This window comes from Poecilia reticulata, chromosome 14, assembly GCF_904066995.2.
Source record: "Poecilia reticulata chromosome 14, P_reticulata-male-v2, whole genome shotgun sequence".
In the NCBI taxonomy this organism is placed as follows: Eukaryota; Metazoa; Chordata; class Actinopteri; order Cyprinodontiformes; family Poeciliidae; genus Poecilia; species Poecilia reticulata.
The window spans coordinates 19274870-19295040 of NC_088843.1; the positions used below are offsets into that span (position 1 = coordinate 19274870).

Genomic DNA, 20171 nt, shown 5'->3' on the forward strand with positions numbered 1-20171 from the left:
CACCCCCCTGCCCCCCTCTCGCGCCCCTTCACCAAGCCGAGGAGGCCCGGATAACTGCTAGAAGCTTTAATAAAGTCTGATCCTGGACCTGCCCACCCTTTTGTCACCGCACACGCGTCGGAGCAATTACAGGCGGGAGTGGAGGGGGGGAGGGGGGGGGGGCGGGAGAAGAGAATAAAGAAAAAGAAGGCCCCCTCTTATTGTAGATCGGAGCAGACTGTATCCGTGGTTTCCTTCTCTCATAATCCATAGCTTTCATAACTTAAGTTCAGAAAACTTCTTAATCTGTCTGTTTAAAAGTGAAAGTTGTGGTTGTTTGATAAAAGCAGGAAACTGAAAGCTGAGCTCATCCTGTAAGTCTGAGCAGGATTGTCAACATTGGATTGGTTAAAAGAGAAAATTAAGCTAAACTGCTTCATTCGAACATTTTTCCATTTTAAAGTCACTTTTTATTATTATTATTTTCTACTGAGTCGCGACTGATTTGCTGTTGAAACGTCGGGACGGTGACAGATCACTTCCATCACTTTGACTTTGCGTGGCTAATTAACGTGATGAGAAAACTGTAGAGGGAGCGTATCTGTTCCGCGCCAGCTTCTTATGAATATTCCTCAGATTTCCACTCCAGATGTAATGTGGGTTGCCAAATTCCCCGAGCACCCCCCCCCACACACACACACACACATCCCCCCCGGCGTGTCAGGATGCTCCCCTGAGGTCTGCGCGCGCTCCACCTCCTTGCAGTCACGTGCGAAACGCGCGGGTATAAAAGCCCTTTGAGTCTTTTCGCACCAGAACCAAACCAAGAGAGCGCCAGCTTCCTCGCAGAACCCAAAGGGAGACCAGCAGAGGGAAACTGGAAGCACTGGACAGATATCCCACTCCATGGGGATGAAACTTTAAGAGATTTTACTGTTTATAAACTGAACGCTTCCGAAGTCTGCTGTTATTTTGGGATATTATTGCGAACATCTATTTAGAACCCAAGGAACAGGACTTTCACCGAGTACAATGGCGCATTCACACCTGAGATACCTCTTGGCTTTGGCCTTGGTGCACGTGGTGAGTTGACTCTTAATACCTTAACTTAAATAACCTCCTCACAATGTCCTTTTGCCGTGCCTCAAGATGATCACCGTCGCCCTGTCGCAGGTTTGGTCCTCCGGTGTCTTCGAGTTGAAGATCCACTCCTTCCACACGGCGCAGCGCATCTGCAGAAGACACAGAGACTGTCACATCTTCTTCAGGATTTGCCTAAAACACCCGGAGGATGTGATCTCAGCCGAGCCGCCCTGCACCTTTGGCACCGGCCACACGAACGTAATCCGGGCGGATCACACGTCGATCTCCAGCAGCGCTCCCATCCGAGTCCCCTTCCACTTTAAATGGCCGGTAAGTGCAAAAATCACACACACACAAAATAAATAATAATAGTAATAATATCACTCGCCATTTCGTTCATTTCAATTTTCATTTAATAAGTCCTTTACTGTAACCTAAACAATTTAATATCCGCTATTTTCTCCCTGTGTGAAATTGTTCATGAATCATTAATCAATCACAAATACTCAAACATGACATATAATTGAATTTAGCTTTATACCGATTTCTGAAGGATGTGTTTTACAGCCTTCGCCCTACTTACACCAGGATTGATCACAGTTGGCCACAGTTAATGGTACTTGACCAAACCAAAATAACTCAAAATTTTGCTGGCTGTCATATTTCACGAACAAGTCAGCTTATTTTTATTTCAGTCGTCTGAGCAGATAACCGTTAAGTACTTTGATTAATCGATTATCAGCTTCGTTTCGTAGTCAAAAGTGCTGGACACGAAACGATCAACTCTAAAGAAAAGGGGTGAAATGATATCACCCGTAGCGGTGGCTCATAGTTCAATAATAACGTGCAAGTTCAAACACCATCATCTTTACAATATGAATTATTAAACATTTTGTGTGTTTTTCAGGGGACTTTTTCATTGATCATCGAAGCCTGGAACGCAGAATCTCCCACAGAGTACACAGGTAGACTTGTTCTTTTCTTATTTGTTGTTGTTGTTGTTTTTACTCCATGACTTTATTTATGACCAGAAAAAAAAACAAAAACTAATCGCATCTCTCGTTCTCAGACAACCAAAACAACCTTGTGAGCCGCCTGGCGACCAGGAGGCGGTTGGCTATTGGTGAGGATTGGTCCCAGGACGTGCACTTCGGCGAGCAGAGCGAGCTGCGCTACTCCTACCACGTCTACTGCGACGAGTACTACTTCGGGGACGGCTGCGCGGACTACTGCAGGCCGAGGGACGACACGCTGGGCCACTACACCTGCGACGAGGAGGGCAACCGCATCTGCCTGGAGGGCTGGAAGGGAAACTACTGCTCTGAGCGTGAGTGGAGATTACTGATGAAGTTCACAGGCAGAAGGCGGCCAAAAATTAATTGGGGCCCATAAATAGCCTTGGATAAGGGGCCCACATTTCAGCTCATGCTGTACAGTAACCAGTGATTGTCCTTTCCAATTAATGCGTTATAAATATTAAGAATTAAAATTGATCATTAAAATAATGATTACAGTGAATTAATAATTAATTTTCTAGATGAATTGATTTGAATTCCAGAGGAAGTAAAACTCTTATATTTGGTGGTCAGTAACCTTTGAAGCACATTTAAAAGTTCTTAGCTCACCTAGTTGCTACTGTAAAACTATGTGATAAACCACATGAGTGTAGTTGACCACCATTAATGGTGCTGTGTGATTAAAGTGAAGTGCTCCTGGAGGGCCCCTACTGGCCAGGGGACCCTGGGCAGCAGCTTTATTAGCTTATGTCTCATGCTGACTCTGATCCCAGCAATGAGATGTTCACTTGTTTTTCTTAATGATCTAACCGTTGATTTAACGTTTTATGATTTAACCATTTTGAATCGGACACAAAACCCAGTTAAAGTTCTAAAGGTATGGAAAATACTTAAAGCCGTGCCCAAACTGTCTGTCTCAAAACTGATTGAATATTTCGGGGGGAAAAAACGATGTATTTTTAGTTTTAGTGCTTAAAGATAAACTCCAGAGTTTTCAGAGCCAATGGGTTTTTTGTGCTGGTACAGTCTGATGATGATGATGATGATGGTGGTGATGATGATGGTGATTATGTCCCATCTGCCGTTTGTTCTCTTACAATAAGAGAAAGAGTCGCGGCCCCCTTTAGACACATTTTTCAAGGTGATCTGAGAGGCTATGTGTGTGTGTGAGACAGTGACAGTTTGCGTGTGTGTGTGTGTGTGTGTGTGTGTGTGTGTGTGTGTGTGTGTGTGTGTGTGTGTGTGAGTGCGTGCGTGTGTGTGATGGAAAGGACATAAAAGAAAGCATCTTTCTTCGGCTGTGTGCCTGCCAGCTGCTTGGATTAATACTTAACCAACAGTGAAGTCTGAGACAAGGGTGGGTTTAGACTTGGAGGGGGGGATCTGTATGTGTGTGTGCCCATTGTAATCACACCTCCTCTCCTCCCTTTCTTTCTCCAGCCATCTGCTCGGCGGACTGCAGCGAGAAGCACGGCTACTGCGAGGCCCCAGGGGGCTGTACATGCCGCATGGGCTGGCAGGGCCCCTCCTGCAATGAATGCGTGCGTTACCCAGGCTGTCTCCATGGGACGTGCAGCCAGCCGTGGCAGTGTAACTGTCAGGAGGGCTGGGGGGGCCTCTTCTGCGACCAGGACCTCAACTACTGCACCAACCACAAGCCATGCGCCAACGGGGCCACCTGCACCAACACGGGTCAGGGCAGCTACACCTGTACGTGTCGGCCCGGCTTTGGAGGCACCAACTGTGAGCTGGAAACCAACGAGTGTGACAGCAACCCCTGCAAGAACGGAGGCAGCTGCAATGTAAGTGTCCGCAACCATTGGCTCTACCTGTGTGCTTTGCAGGGATTGCGGCGTCCCATTTGGCTTGTGGATCAAGGGGATTAAGATATCATGTAGTGGCCCCCAACGCTGTTGCTTGAGGGATAGATTACTTTTAGTTAATTCATAAAAGAAAATGGGCTCCTTTTCAAAACGACAGTTATTCTTCTGCAGATGCTGTGGAGTCACAAAGGCTTATTGTCCAGGGGATCTCTGCTAATCTACCCGACTGAACTCAAAGCAAGTGCAGAAATTAATATCTATAATCTGTCTCCAGGACCTGGAGAACGACTACTCCTGCACCTGTCCACAGGGGTTCTACGGAAAGAACTGTGAGATCATCGCCATGACCTGCGCAGACGGTCCCTGCTTTAACGGTGGAACCTGCGTGGAGACGATGACAGGCGGCTATACGTGCCGCTGCCCTCCCAGCTACACCGGCTCCAACTGTGAGAAGAAGTTGGACCGCTGCAGCAACAGGCCTTGTCTGAACGGTGAGTTCTGCCGTCAGACTCCTCTCTGGCGACATCTTGTGGCTGAAGTGTGAACGAGCACGCTTCTTTTTTATTAAGCATGATCATCTTGTTCATCGTTACTCCTGCATGCTGAGCTGAGTGTTTCACTCTTCTTCAGGTGGCGACTGTCTGGACCTCGGCCAGAGTATCCTGTGCCGCTGTCAGCCAGGTTTCACCGGCGCCAATTGCCAGGTCAACATCGACGACTGCACCTCGAATCCCTGCCAAAACGCTGGAACCTGCCAGGATGGTGTGAATGACTACACTTGCTCCTGCACCTTAGGGTACACTGGCAAGAACTGTAGCATCCGCTCTGACGCCTGCGGGGCTCGTCCGTGCCAAAACGGAGGCACTTGCTTCACCCACTTCACTGGGCCTGTATGCCAGTGTCCGAAGGGCTTCATGGGTCCAAGCTGCGAATTCACACTTCAACCCAGTTTCAAGCCCGCCTTGCGCCAAGCCTCCCAGCCCTCCTCCACCACCACCGTCACCATCTCCTGCCTCCTGGCAGTGCTGGTGCTGGTTCTGGTCGCAGGCATCCTTTTCCTGAGGCGGAGAAGGAGGAGGATGGAGGGAAGGAAGCAGCTGAGCGACATTGCGGTCTACAATGACTTGGAGGCGGTCAACAATCTGGGAGGCAGCGAGAGAGATGCCTTCCTCAGTCCTAACAGCCTCTTCAAGATCAGCAACAGCACAGCTCGCCTCAGCCTCACGCTGTGCCCCGACAGCAGACCAGGGTACAGACACAACCCGGTGGAGAGCAGCCTGGCCAGAGCGGAGCGCCAGGACTTCATGTGGAGGGATGACGCCATGCTGGGCTCCGCACCCGGGCTGAGATGAAACCAGGACAAAAACACACACGTTGAAACAGGGGCAAAGAACATTTTAGCACTTGTTGCTTTTTTCTCTTTTTGAAGAGAGGAGCAGAAGCATAAACAGATAGAAATGTCAATGTAAAAAGTTAAGTTCTAACATGAACTAATGATGTGTTTACAAGTCTTTTGGAGACTTGTGAAGGATTGTGCTCTTTAGTGTTCAAGACCCAAAGAGACAAACAATGTAACCCGCCGCTGATAGGACCTACAACACAAACCAAATGCAGGATGAAGCAATATATTTTCAACACATTCACTTTGTTTTCCTTTGTTAAAAAATACTTTTGTTTTGCTTTTCAATCTTCCTTTGACCATTTTTTCCTTATTGTGAGCACCATCATTTTTCCCCCCTATTCTTTATATTATTTATTTATTTGAAAACTTGTGTTTATGGCTTCACTTTGATTGTCACAGATGTAGAAATATATTTATATGATGCTGAGTGTAGACTGACGTTTGTTGCATCTGGATATGTGAAATGTCCCAAAGATAAATGTGTGGGGCTAAAAGGAGCCATTTTTTCAAAAGACATATAAGGTTACCGTATACAGATATAAGTCACGTTACGCTCATGTGCCATTTTAAGTTCATGCCAAAGTTTGTGTTCTGTTGCATTTTTTCACTCATGTTATTTAAGTTCATGTTGTGTGTGATGTGGAATAAAATATTTGATATAAAACAGTTCAATGTGTAGCTCCTTGAATTGCACGATGGGATCATAGTCTCCTTGGTAGGGGACAAAATTACTTTTGTAATTTTTGTATAAACATATATAAACATATATATATATATATATATATATATATATATATATATATATATATATATATATATAAATCTGCTTTCTTTAAAGAGATTTAAATAAAAATAATATATATTTTATTTTGTATGAACAAGGTCTTTAGAAAAGTGAATTTAAGGCCTTTTATGTCCATTCTAATTAATAATTCACCCGTCAGTCTTTTCATTGAAAAGTTTATTGTTCAAACTAAATTTGTGACCAATTTTGAGGAAAAAAAAAATTTGTTGTAGTTACTGGGGTTATTTTGGGGGCCATATTCTCAGCTGGTGGAGCGCGTGCACCGTTTACAGAGACGGAAGTTGTGGTTGCCCAGGTGACCGGCGGTCTCGAGCCATTCGCTGCATGTCATCGCCTTCTCTCCCCTCTCCCTATTAGTACGATTTAATAAAGGCCACAAGAACCTAAACATCTTTTGAAAATATAATATTCATTTTTTATCTGAAAAAAAAAAGAATAGGTGCTTGTCATTTCCTGTTTGCAGTTCAAAATCTACCACGGGACACATGTTTTGCTCCCAGAATGCTTAAATTATTACTCTCAGCGGGGCGTTTCTTACCTCATTGATTTTTCTGAAATATATTTGCTCAAAGTCTGCCACAGTGAAATTCAGGTTTTTTGCTCTTATTTATATTTTTGACATTTTTATCAGTATTTATCGAAGTGTTTTTTGTAAAAACAAAAAGAAAAGGCACAACAATAGTTTCATTTTTCACGAATTCTACATCATTTATTATCTACCTGCTCCTAGAAAATGGAAGTACGGAGGGACGGAATGGCAGTGCGTTGGTACGAAATGGCAGAGGGACTCTAACCGAGACAAAGCCAAATAGCTAAACAATTATCCCACCCCCACATAAACATCCGGACAGCCCGCAGAGCCGCTGCTGTCGCCTCCCAGCGCCTCCTTGCGCTCCGCTCTCCAGCCAAGCAGAAAAGCGAGAAGCGAGTGAGAGCAAGCTCACAGCAGCGATGGCAACTGACGGCAGCGGGACACCGCTCGAAGAAAACGACGAGCCGATTTCATCAGACCTGGAGGAGCCCAGCGGAAACATCCCGAAGAGGCACGCCCGGGTCACGGTGAAGTACAACAGGAAGGAGCTGCAGAGGCGGCTGGACTTGGAGAAGTGGATCGACGAGAGCCTGGACCAGCTGTACAGGGGCCAGGTGGGTCCCGCAACTGCTGTGGCTCCGCTGCACGCTGGTGCCTCTTTATCACCTCGCTATTTGATTAGAACTGGTACAGAAATACAATAAATCCATCACGCAATCCCTTCAAATTAGTTTATTAAGTTGCTAGAAAAGGATTGGAGGCGCCTTGGGGAGTCCCCAAGGCTCTAGTGGTCTCTGAGGTGTTGAAAGGAGGGGGGCTGCATGTCCTTACATGGCCAGACTCTGTGTATAAGGGTTGGGTCCTTCTCATAGATCTGTATCTGACATTGGGCTTTCTGTCCTTACATGGACATCATTCGACAACAGACTAAAGGGTGACTGAGGAGGGGAAGGAGATCTGAGGAGAGGAGTGTCCCAGGAGGTAAACTGAGTGTACTAGATGCTGACAGGGGGATGGAGCACATCACCAGACGCAGAGAAAATTGTGTTTTTGGATGCAACTCGATGGCTTTGTGTTGCGAAAGCAGATTTACTAGATTTTCACGCAACAGAATTTGGATTACAGCGATAAAGCAAAGGACAAACAGGTTTTTTCACCTGCATTCCTTAATCGTTGCAGCCTGAGCATGCATTTCCTGGTGAGCTAAAAGTGCAAAAAGTAGTTTCTGTTTGCAAAAAGGGGTTTGAGATCGTCGCTTATTGCAGAAATAAATACAAAAAAAAGTCTTCTCCACAAAGAACAGATTGGCTGTACCGTAGAGCCGCAGTCCTGCTTGTGCCAAGATCCCAATCAAACGGAGAAGCTCAGTCCAGTGGTGTGGACGGCTGGGTTCTCTGCTTGTACAATGGCTGCTTGTCTCATCAGAACAGGCCTTTGTTACAGTATTATGTAAACTTCACTATTCAGCCTCCTGGGCCTACAGATGTTTGCAGTGCAAGGACTTTAGCCGGTTCTCAGAAAATGACAGTCGACTCAAAGGAACTCAAGCAAGAGAGATGTGTTCAAAGGTCAAAGTTCCTGCTGCTCTGACAGAAAGATCTATACAACAAATGTATCGATTGGCCAAAGTGTTTCAGATTTTGTGCTTCATCAGCGTCGTCGCAAAGGATACACTGTAAAATCGAATCGGTTGTCTTTAAAATATTTGCAAACTTGTTTTCATCAAATCTGTCTTCAGTTCCATTGTTTCCTTCATGCACAAACATGATGATGGCACGGTCTTATTTTGCTACATTAGCAACACTTAGGCAAAACAGGTCTTATCTGAGAAACGTCCAGAAACATAGAAGTGATTAAAAAGTTTCACTTGCAGTTTTAATGGTATGAAAACTTTCTGCGGTTGGCAGGAGGAGCAACGAATAGAACTTTGTGTTTGCATTTCTTCCGTCTGTGTTTCTTTCACTTTGACTTACATGTTTTCCTCCTTGTCCTGTTTGCAAACATTTGACGACGTCAGGAGGACGACATGCCGGAGGAGGTTAACATTGACGACTTGATTGACCTTCGTACTGATGAGGAGCGAATCGTGAAGTTGAAGGTAGCGCGACGTGTCACATGTTTTAGTGATTTGCTGTGTTTGGTGGTTTTATTTATTCAGAAACAGTTTGTGTTATTGAACAGTTCCTCCAATAGTCACATTAGTAGATTTAAGAACACATTACTGTAACATCATAGTGCCACAAACCTGAGGATAAATGTGTAATTTTTATTGTAAATCTGTGATGTTATTTGTGTTTTTTTTAACAGGAACTCTTCCATAGCTGCAGTAACAACACTGAGGTGAGATTCAATAAGAATTGTTACTAATTTTATACACTTTTAAAGCGCGTTGGGCACAGTTTATAGCTTCACACTCACTAACTTGAATTTGATTTCAACAATGGCTTTGCGTATTCTCTTGCCTCAGTTATAACGCAGAAACAGCGGATCTTTCCCGAGTCAAACATTGTTCCTATACAGTCCTGGTTTAAACGTCAGTCACTGGAAAAATGCCTCCAGATACTCCTCGGCTTCTGCTGTTTAAGCTGAGCGCAGGTTTATTATTGAGTCTGGCCTAAAAACAAATAAAATGACTATAAATATTTCTTTCCCATGTGATGATAAAAACTTTTTTTTTTTTTTTTTGTCCAGAAAAATTTGAAGAAGTCCCTGTTTGGTCTCAAAATCAGTTTTTTAAGTAGAGTGATAGTCATCTGTGCATTCAACTGAATTTATTTTTGCTGTGCTTACAGTAAACGGGGAAAGAATTCTAAATATGAAACTCAAAGTTTGAGTAATGTACAAGGCAGCCGGTTTTTATGAATAACTTGGCTGCTTTTTTTCTCCTGTGTTCGTTCGCACCGTTGCCACAGCACGACGCATGTGGGCCCTTTGCTTCTCAGCAGACTGTCATCTTCCATTTTACCATAACAGACTGCAGATGAAGGGAAGAGTTTGACTCATTGTCTCATTCAGTAGACGAATGCAGAAAAAAAGCAGCGATGATGACAAAGTCCCACGTTGCCTTTTTGTTCATTAAATTCTGAGGTCCGTTATATTCGGTCTCTTGACCTTGCTATGTTCTTGGAAGAATCAGTGTTGTGATTGACGTCAGTAAACAGAACCGATTTGTTTTTTCAGCCTGCAAACATAAATAGATTTAGCAAAGCTTAACCCCCACATGAGTGTTATAATCCCTGAGAATATTAGATGGAGTCACAGTCGAGTGACTCCATCTTTGGATGGCAACAGCAATGGAAGTGGAGAAAAAAATGCTGCTTCCCATCGATATGGGAAGGGGTAAGAGGCTGTCTATAGATCTGCAGATTGAACAGCTTTTGATGAGTGAAACATATTTATCAAAGTTTCCAATGTGTCCCTCGTTCAACAACCCAGTACCTGTTTTTCTCACTGTGTGAAGTTAAATCAGATCAAACTTCTCAGCTAGAATGACCGACAACATTTCTATTTGCTGAACCTCACAATAATGAGACAAAGAATTGTGTCAGACATTGGAGTCGTAGTTCTCAGCTTTGAAACAGGAATGGAGAGCTGAAGGGGGCATTCACACCAGTCTCGTTTAGTCGACTTTAATCGAACTCTAGGTGTGGATGCTGACTTAAAAAGTGAACTCTGGTTTGTCTAAAAAACCTAGGTTGTTGTTCGGTTGACGTGATGGTCTGCTCCAATGGACTATAGCAGGGAATTCTGGCTGAATACAACCAAAACCAACCTCAGAGTCTAGTGCATGAGAAATGGCTTATGGTCTTTTACCAAAGACAAAAGAAATCCTACAACTGCTAAAACCCAAGGCCACTCCATTTGTATTTGCATATTTTGAAGAAAGAAACGCTCACGTCCTCTTCAGATGTCTTTGTGTTTGTTTCCTTTGGTGGTTCTTGGTGGAGCGCCACCACAGGTGAGAATAGGGGACAAGTTTTTCAAAAACTTTGATTCATTTGATACAATGCAGCGTGAAAGCGAACCGCACCAACAGAAAATGTAACAAATGTTGCAATTCTGGTCCCCAATCGAACCGAGCGTACCAGGTGCGAAAACGCTGCTGGGGAATTGAGTGGGAGTGCAATTTGATGTTCCCACCTCCACTATCATGAGCGGTGGGGTAACGAGTGAAACATTAAGGTCACAAACCAAGCAGCTGAAATGAGCAGCTGAGCTGGACCCTCCCTTGGGGAAATGGTGATGAGTTTGTAGACTTTTGGGGACAGTCTCAGAGGAGAGGCAGGAGCAAACACAGCCGGCATGCAGGGGTTTGGACATCTGGTTGGGACGGGGCTGAACACCAGGACTTTCTGTCGAAATTAAATTGTCCGGGGATTGATCCAGAGTTGTGGTATTAGAAGCCTGCTTTCTCTTGCTCCAATCTGATTGGTTCAGAAGACAGGAAGTCTGACATTGGGTCACCCTGAGGTTCTAGAGAGTAAGATAAGCAGCAGACATCATTACCAAGCCATCTTCCTGCCTTTTCTGTCAGTGTGAAGTATGACTGCTAACCAGGTGGGTTGAAATATAAACACTGGGACACAATTCACATTCGTAGTCCAGAATGGCTTTCCTGCTTTGTATGGTTCCATGAAAGCATTTCACAAAAACATTCTCTCTATAAGCACTGTTGTTTCTTTAAAAAAAAACATTTTTAAAAGAAACAAAACATTTTGAGTATTAACTGAGTCTGCAGCATTCCTCATGTCATGTGTGATGCATATTCTGCAAGTTTCAAATGGACACAGTTTTATTCTTTTGTCGGGATTTGCCAAATTACAGGAAAGATCGCCCCAAAACATTTTAATTTACAAGGAACCCACATATATGTTGATGCCAGACATGTGAGGTTCCTTCAGTATTGTTCAGATTAAAGAAGAAATGTATGGATTTATATGAAATATATCCAGTTAAAAAGAGAAATACCAGATGGATGGTAGGGAGAAATATGAAGATTATTAATATGACAGCTCTGGTGGTATGGTAAGGGTCCCTCTTCTGCTGCAAACGTCTCAAGTCTTATATGAAGCATCCCCACAGAATGATGCTGCCAACACCATGTTTTACCATGTAGATGATGTGCTTCAGTGTAGGGCAAAAAAGTTCTGTTTTGGTTTGTTCTGGTCCAGTTCTAGTTGTTCTGTTTTTAGATGATGGATTGAACAGATGTGGGATGTTTAGTTTTGGATGATGTTTTATAACTCAGCCCTGTCCATTCATTTTTTTTTTCTTCTGCAGACTTCTGAGGCAGATTTGATTACACACAGATGAACGTTTTATACAAGTTATGCAACACAGAAGGGCACTGGAGTTTTTTAAGGTTACTGGAGCAAAATGGTGTTGAATAAAATTAAATAAAATATTCTAGAATGGAAGCATGTTGGAGTTTTTCTGTTATGTTTGTTCTGATGTTTTCTTTTGGTAGAGTTTTAGTCATATGTCATATATATATATACATATATATATATATATATTTTTTTTAGGGTGAAGCATTGCTTTTTCAGACAGTTCTTCCCTCTGGTTTTGGACGCTGTGATTTTTCTTTTTCTGTCACTCTTTTGCTTCCGAACACCTGTTATGATGCGTAGCAATGGCAGCAAGGTTTTGTTTTTACAACTGAGAGCAGCCGATTAGAATCCTAAGAGCCGAAATTATACCTGAACTACGACCCCGAATCCCAGGAGATTCTGCTCTGCCTCACTGCGGCAGAGCAGAGCAAGAAGGAGGAAGTTCAAACCATCTCTTCCATCAATCCAACATCTTTCCGCACAGCTTTACAAGCTGTTACTTGGACAATATGAGTTACAACTACGTTTAGTTTCTTAGTATTTTCTTAGTACAAATCCACATCACACTTCTCAGTTGTTTATGAAAACCAAATACCCTTAACTTCATGTTTGTCGTTTACATAAAATCTCAAAATACATTAATGGTGTGTAAATACTGTTAATACTGAAGACACTGCCTATCTGTTGCTGAATTTCACTCCTTAAACGTCAATGTAAATGTCAACGGGTTGCAAAGCAAAGCTTGAGTGACATGCCTGACTGTGAAGTTCCAGTGGGTCTGTGTGTGAGAAAGGCTCTGGGCTCTGTGTTCCCCCTCAGGCCTTCATCAAGGAGCTGGTGGCGAAGCTGGTGGGCGTTCACAAGCAGGAGGACCTGCAGAGCGAAGGCATCGGGCATCCCGTCATCTGCCACAGCCTCCACCGCCACGAGCCCTACCGCTTCAACAACCCGCAGCACCACTTCCCTCACACGCGAGGCCACAACCAGAGTCTCTGACGGGAACCGGATCCGCGCGAAGACAAGCTGACGCACAGGGTCGGCTGCGTTGGACTGAAAGGTTCAGGGATCGACAGAACATCAAACATACTGACACACTTCAAATGTAAGGCTCTGCTGCTGAGGGTTAGAGATAGTGACTCTATTCACAATCGAATCTCAGCTAAAGCACAAAGGAATGCAAAGAGAAACCTTCACTCTGCCTGAGTTAGGAGGCAAACAAAGTCTAATCTACTACCAGTTAGTGTTTAACCTGCTGCAAAGCCAGTCGGTCTGGTAGAAATGCTCCGGCAGGTTTCTGCTTTGGGTCGCAACTTAGTCCACGAATTTAACTGTGATTTGCAGGGGATTAATGCCAGATTTGTTATCTGTTATCAAAAAGATGCTTATAGTTTCTGTTTCATCCTATATTAATGCAAAGGGTTTCTTTCAAAATATTTGTTTTAAATGCACTATCTGTAATTCCATTACAGATGTGAGCAAAACTTTGTTATTCTGCTAATAAAAAAAAACAACAACATAATTTTGCAACCGAAGTGTTTCCATTAAATAAGAAATTAAATTAAAAATCACACATGAATACGTTTGTCTGCGTGACGCCATTAAAAAAACATTTCATTTTCCCCCGTAGAAGAAGAAGTGCGCGGTGCATGCTGGGATAGTTGTCAGAATGCTGGTTTGTTAATAAAGTTTGATAATACATTTAAAGCCAGGGGGGGCGGAGGAGAGCAAGTACACCTCGCTGCAGCATGCAGAAAGGGGCGGGGACGGACCACTGTCAGCCTCTTACCTTATATGGAAATGGGACCATTGCAATCCGGAAGTGAAGGGGGCGCTAGTGGCGCTATTTCCTGTACCAGCCGCGTTAATAATAATAATAATAATAATAATAATAATAATAATAATAATAATAATAATAATTAATAGAAATAAAAATGTAACGTGGTATGTCCCTTTAAAAAAATAATTAAAACTATTGTTTTTTAATGTTAAAATCACATTAGTAATAAACAACTTAAAACAAGCAACAATAATGAATTATTATGTATATGTATTTATCTATTGTCACCCAATCTAGCTGAAACAAAAGGCTTAAAAAATATTTAGGAACACATTTATCCATCCATTAATTATCATACACGCACGCATGACCCTGGGCAGATCACCAGTCCATCCTAGATTAAGAAAACAGATACCAAATACTTCAAGAACGCTGTAGTTCAATTAATAGATTGTGATGTAGTGAAACGTACTCTTATAATAAATAAATTTAAATATAAAATATAACTAGTGCCAAAAACTATTATGCTTGGTTGCAGGTGAGCTCAACTATTGTCATTGTTTACCATAAAGTCTCATTGGAAACCTTTCCTGTAAGGACTCCAGCTTAACCAGTAATCTGATAAAAGACACTGGACTGGTGTCCCACTATTCAATTTAGAAATTCTATATCAACTCTACCAGTTGTATTTGATTCACAAACTGCGCTCAAATATTCAATTGTTGCAAAACCCAGAGAGACTTTTGTAAAACTTTAAATGTAGCTTCAAACTGGAAACACTCAGAGAAAGTAGGTTTTAGAAAGTTTATTTGACAAGAGAATGATCCACTGTGGATTAATCATTGTTTCTGTATGAAGCTTCTTTGAAGTCACCAGATAAATAAATCAGGCTTATGTGTACATTCTAACGCTCTTCAATTCAGCCAATCAGCTCATCATGCGCCTCCGTCTCAGCCTATCGGCGCCGGTCTCCTCATCTTCTTGAATTACCCTTCATAAAGTCCGGCTTGATGTGAACAACTGCTCCTCACCCGAGTTTCCATCACCTCCACCCGGTCTCCACCGTCGCTCAGCATACCTTTAATCTTTGTATTATGGTATGATTCTAACTGAACATGTTTCTGTATTTGGTTGCTTTATTTAAATAAAAACTGTTGATTCTGATTGCTAAAACATAAACGACTGAGGTTTGCAAAGACAATTTTTATTTCTTCCAGTCATTGTTAAAGTATATGAAACGTTACACATGAAATACTGAAAGGTATTATCTTTGCTTGTATTTCAAAATTTTAAAACAAGGTTATCCAATTGTTAAACAATGCTGTTACAATATATTTACAACTACTTTATTGGTTCTACTTTCTCTTTAATATATTAGAGCCACAATGTTACTTTTCCTGGAAACAACAGTTCTACCAAAAAACGAAATAATATAAATCAACTGAACTACAACAAAAGGAACACTAAAAAATTTACATAATGTTTAAAGAACACATTGTGAAAAACTAAAGGATGACAGAACAAATCCAAATGTCAGCAGAACAGATTGACAAAGATGTCACCAAAAAAGAACAATGTGTGACAACTGAAATGTGTGAAAGACTGTGGAAAACAACTATTATTCTCCTCGCATTCAGTACTGACATCCAGGGCAGTGTCCAGGTCTGCCATCACAGTAGTAACGAGGGTAATCTCCTCGTCTTCCATTTCCAGTGAAGCCCACACAGTCTTTATATTGCCGGTTACAGGAAGAACACGTAACAACTGCAAAAGGAATCCGGTTTTCTGCCTTGAATGACTTTGAAAATTTACCCCAGTTGATCTCACCTGTAAATGAATGATAAATTTCATGTAGTTTAAATCTAATTTAACATGTTTTATGTGGAAAAAAGTCAAAGGTTCTTACCATCCAGCCAAGCAAAGTGAGTCCTCTTCCTGAACACTGGGTCAGACACAATGGCTTTAAAGCGCTTGCAGGTTAATGCCAAGGTGAGGTAGGCTGCATCTCCCTGTGCTAGTATCACCTCTGGAGAACAGCTTCCAGTACATCCAAAGGCATCTGAAAATTACAGAAAAACAGGTGCATTGCAAGACTATCACCAGAATAATGGCTATGAGGGAACTACACCCACCTATGATGGCAGCTTTTAGTTTATAAAAAGTGTTAGACTTTCCAGAAATGTTGGCGTGCAAAAACATATTTCAAAAAGGATTAACCTTTTTCTAGTCTTTTTTATGAAAAAAAAACCAACTACAAAACTGTTAAGAAGGTAAATAAATAAATGATAGTGTAAGTGTAGCTTTACATACCGTTATGTTGAACCGTAGCAGTTCTTGTTATGTGATTCTGTACCTTGAACGACTCATCGGCTTTGTATGAGCAAAGAGGACAGAAATATCCGGAATAATCTTCTCTCCGTTACGAATGTTACAAATAGAAACGTGGATCTGTTAAATAAAATAAAAAAACAAAGTTTGAGCATAAAATACACTTATCAATTATACATTTTATTTACTTTTCTATTTTTATCTAATGGTGCCCTGCAGGGAAATAATTAGCTATGCTACATGCTAAATTTAACCTTACCTTCTATGAATTACGCATTTAAATAGTCTACAGCTGTTTATTATATGCTCAACGTCATCTAGAAAAGCGTATTGATTTACTATGTGATAAAAATTTTAAAGAAGGTAAAAATACCTTTTGCTGACTTTGCGCCTTTTCCATTTTGGATCGTGTGCCGAACACATGAACCCTCTCAAACTTCTTTCAATCGGCATCTCAAACCCGCTTCTTTAAGGTATTTATACTAGAAATTAGGAAAATAGCGCCCCCTTCACTTCCGGAGTGCAATGGTCCCATTTCCATATAAGGTATGAGGCTGACAGTGGTCCGTCCCCGCCCCTTTCTGCATGCTGCAGCGAGGACCTTCTCGAGGAGAGGGGAAAGAGAGACAGAGACTGCAGCGGCAGCTTGTCGTTTGGTCTGTTACCCAGAAAGCAATTGGGCACAATATCGTAACACCAACACCGTGAGTGAAACAATGACTGGGGCAGACTACTATATAAAGTACTCGGGGACCTCTTCTTTACAAATCGGTAACCCAAACTGAAACGTCTATTCTATGCGCCTTATATATGAAAAAAAGTTTTGAAATAGGCCATTCATTGAAGATGCTCCTTATAGTGCGGTAAATACTGTATTTTTTTAGGCGCATCCTTTGCTACAAATGATCAACCGTTCACAGAGAAAAGCTACGCTGTGGCTTTTTAAGCAAGAAAATGTTCATTTCCTTATTCAGAAAAGGAAATTAACATTTGCTCATTTGCATCTGGTAATGTATTTCTAATATTGCGTAAAAAATGCATAAGTGGTTAAATGGAAAATCTGCAGAATGTTCCAATTTTTAAAACCCGATTAATCAATTCATCGTCAGAATAATTTATAAGAATAATTGTGAAAATATTGTTGAATGAGAGAAAATAGCAGGAAGTCTGGGATCATTCCTGACTGGTTTGGTGCTGCTGCAACACTACAGACTTTAATGCCTCTTCCTATCAGAAGCCGCCTTTCTTCATAAATTTACTCTTACATTTCCACGCGGGTTGACTTTTACTCACCATATGCTTCAGCGTCTCTCTGCTGCTGTCTCTGGTTCTGCCCTGTTCCTTCCTTGGACCAGAAACACCCAACAAAAACTGTGGTTCTGGAGATTTTCTGAGCCAGTTATCCAACCTTTACAATTTGGTCCAGGTCAAGCCTTGATTTAAACAAACTCAGTGTTTCAGCCGTTGCGCAGTTTCCTGGAAGTTTGTTCCAGATTTGTGGTGCATAGAAGCTGCATGCTGCTTCTCCATGTTTGGTTCTGGGGATGCAGAACCAGAACCAGAAACAAACACCAAAATGCTGTTTTGTTTTTTAATCATTAAAACACTTGTATTATTTTGCAGATACCTAACTGATCATGAAGTGAAACAACACGTTCAGGTTTTCCATTCAGTAATCAGAAAATGAGACAAACTTAATGAAAAACATTGCATATTCACAGCTTTGTCAAAGTATTTCCTCCCCTACAGATTTTTCTGTTTTTTTTATTTTTCACTTTGACTTCTTTGATGTTTCAGAACATCAAAAACAATCTTAATATCAGACAAAGACAACCAGATTACAAAAGGTAACCACAAAATGCAGTTTAAATTTTTATGGGACAAAAAAATCTATCCAAAGAAATCTGGTACTAGAAGTCATCACCCCTTAACCCTAACCATGTTTGTACAGCAGTGGTTTTTAACTCTCCCAGTAAGCTGGTTAAGTTCTTATCAGATCAAGAACGCCTGCTCTCTAACAGCAGGTGAGTGCTACACCACTTTGAATGTGGTTCTGCATTCTTTTAGGTTCTCTTGGAAGAGTTGTTGATGAGCTCTGGGAGTAATTTTGGATGTTCTGTGGATTACTTATTACTTATTGACATAAAGATTTGGGAAGCTTTCTGCAGATTCGGTCAGGCTGTCTTGGTTTGATATTAAAACTTGTTTTTGATGATCTGAAATGTTAAAGTATGACAAAAAAAAATTTCACCGACCTGTATCTACATGATGTGACGCTGGGAATGAAACCTTTGTGATCACTGAAACGTTGTAGCTTTTCAATGACGCATCTCTGCAGAGAACTGTTAAAAAGTCAACTTAATAAAATAATTTATGCAACTATTTGCTATTTGTTTTGCCTCATGTTTGCAAGGCCTCTGAAATGAGTTGAAGAAGGGAGCGCATGTTTCTGGGAGCGGTATTTCAGTTTAACTAAAGCGAGTTTTAATTGTATCACTACAGAAGTTAGTGCATTTATATATTTTTATTTCACAATATCTCTCCAGGTGTTGACATAACAGAGTTTGCTGCCGCGCGACAAACGAGATTAGAGACAACTCCGCAATAATCCCTGCAGCTTTCACTCGCATCAAAATGCATTTGCTTGATAAAATCATTTCTGAATCTGATTTAATTTAAAGCAAATCACTGGTTTCCTTCTGTGTGCTTTCTTTAAATAAAACGTTATGAAGTTAGGAAACAACATCTGGAGAAACTGATTAAAACAGCAGTCCATCCAGAGGATCCAGTGTGATACACTCATCATTGGCTTGGATGGTTACTTTGCTCAGGATCCACCAGCATTGATCAGATGATAAACAGAGAGGATGTTGGAACACCGGTTTTTATATCAGCATGGGCTGACAGGTGCAGACCAGGCCGAGTTCAACAAACGACACCTTCTGTATCGACTGACAGTTAAAGTGTGTTGTAATCAAAAACGGTAGAGAGATTAAGTGGCATCTTTTACGCTTGGCGGTATTATCACAGCATGGGGTTGTTTTGCTGCTAGTGTTATTGGTGCGTTGCATAAATTAAATGACAAAATGAAAAAGAACTGGAACCAGATTATTTAACTATACCTTTTAGAAACAGCTAGAAGGTTAAGACCTGAGAAAAACTGAATGATCCAACAGGACAATAAACCTAAATTGGAGCAAATAAATAAACAGATAAATAATAACATGAGATCAGTTTCCATTGCTAAAGATTTATCAAAGCTGTCAGACTGGATGGAAGTTAATTGGGAACATTACTTAATCTGTCCAGCAGAGAGCAGTGAAAACTTGATTTTTACTGTGAGTAATCACATTCAGAAGATGCTTAATGTGAAGCTACATGTATGTAGCTTACATATTTATATGCATATAGCTATATATCCAGTTCACACAGTGTATCCTTCTGTATAAACAAAAAAATAATTTTGATTCAACTTTACAGTAATTACACACATCAGTTAAGCATTTTGTATTACAAATCAAATAGAAATGAGTTGTTTAAAGAAAACAGGCTGTTGTTTAAACGCCTCCATTGTGTGTGAAGATGTGAGCCCTGTGGATGAGAGTGACAGAAGAAACCTCCAGGAAAACGCAGATGGACTGAGCCGAGCAAACTTTCATTAGAAAATGATACAGCATAAAGTTAATGGCCCTGTTAACTCAAAATGACGCAAGCATGTTAAGAGTAAACACGATAAAGCAGAAGAGACAATTTATTTTGAAACACTCAACAACCTACTACGACCTTATTGAACCTCTGAGACATTTAAATAACAAAAGGGTGAAAGGCTAAACTTATGCCATGTTGTAGGTTCGATTCCAGCTTCCTCCTGCCACATGTCGATGTGCCTCTGGGCAAGGCACTTAACCCCAAGTTGCCTACCGATCTGCGTATCGGTGTATAAATGTGTGAGCGTTTGTGAGTGTGAATGGGTGAATGTGACTCTAATGCAAAACGCTTTGAGTGGTCAAAATGACTGGAAAAGCGCTATATAAGTTCAGTCCATTTACCAATTAGTAATGTTAGTGTCAATAGGTTGTGTTAGTGGCTTATTTCA

At 41.5% G+C, this 20171-nt stretch overlaps 2 protein-coding genes and 1 long non-coding RNA gene across 3 annotated transcripts; 2 read left to right on the forward strand and 1 right to left on the reverse strand.

The window, feature by feature from the left end:
- The first annotated feature begins 763 nt into the window (after positions 1-763).
- On the forward strand, positions 764-5969 carry dlb (deltaB). The gene is made up of 7 exons (XM_008428342.3): positions 764-1062; positions 1153-1392; positions 1970-2027; positions 2132-2389; positions 3519-3880; positions 4176-4392; positions 4532-5969. Exons 1-7 carry the CDS (start codon positions 1012-1014, stop codon positions 5251-5253), a joined length of 1908 nt encoding a protein of 635 aa, XP_008426564.1. The 5' UTR covers positions 764-1011; the 3' UTR covers positions 5254-5969.
- A 954-nt stretch (positions 5970-6923) lies between these two features.
- On the forward strand, positions 6924-14929 carry ppp1r14aa (protein phosphatase 1, regulatory (inhibitor) subunit 14Aa). Its single transcript, XM_008428344.3, has 4 exons — positions 6924-7254; positions 8658-8738; positions 8948-8980; positions 12790-14929. Exons 1-4 carry the CDS (start codon positions 7060-7062, stop codon positions 12964-12966), a joined length of 486 nt encoding a protein of 161 aa, XP_008426566.1. The 5' UTR covers positions 6924-7059; the 3' UTR covers positions 12967-14929.
- A 252-nt stretch (positions 14930-15181) lies between these two features.
- LOC145554867 (uncharacterized) lies at positions 15182-16802 on the reverse strand. Its single transcript, XR_014090900.1, has 4 exons — positions 16449-16802; positions 16058-16195; positions 15654-15806; positions 15182-15574 (listed from the first exon to the last, which is right to left on the reverse strand). It is a non-coding gene; the product is annotated as an uncharacterized LOC145554867 (long non-coding RNA).
- Between the last annotated feature and the right edge of the window lie 3369 nt (positions 16803-20171).

Coding starts and splice junctions, on each gene's coding strand:
- dlb (XM_008428342.3), top strand. CDS start 1,012: ATGGCGCATTCACACCTGAGATACCTCTTGGCTTTGGCCTTGGTGCAC. Junction 2,028..2,131: donor ATCTCCCACAGAGTACACAG/GTAGACTTGTTC, acceptor TCTCGTTCTCAG/ACAACCAAAACAACCTTGTG. Junction 3,881..4,175: donor AGAACGGAGGCAGCTGCAAT/GTAAGTGTCCGC, acceptor ATCTGTCTCCAG/GACCTGGAGAACGACTACTC.
- ppp1r14aa (XM_008428344.3), top strand. CDS start 7,060: ATGGCAACTGACGGCAGCGGGACACCGCTCGAAGAAAACGACGAGCCG. Junction 8,739..8,947: donor AGCGAATCGTGAAGTTGAAG/GTAGCGCGACGT, acceptor TTTTTTTAACAG/GAACTCTTCCATAGCTGCAG. Junction 8,981..12,789: donor GCTGCAGTAACAACACTGAG/GTGAGATTCAAT, acceptor GTTCCCCCTCAG/GCCTTCATCAAGGAGCTGGT.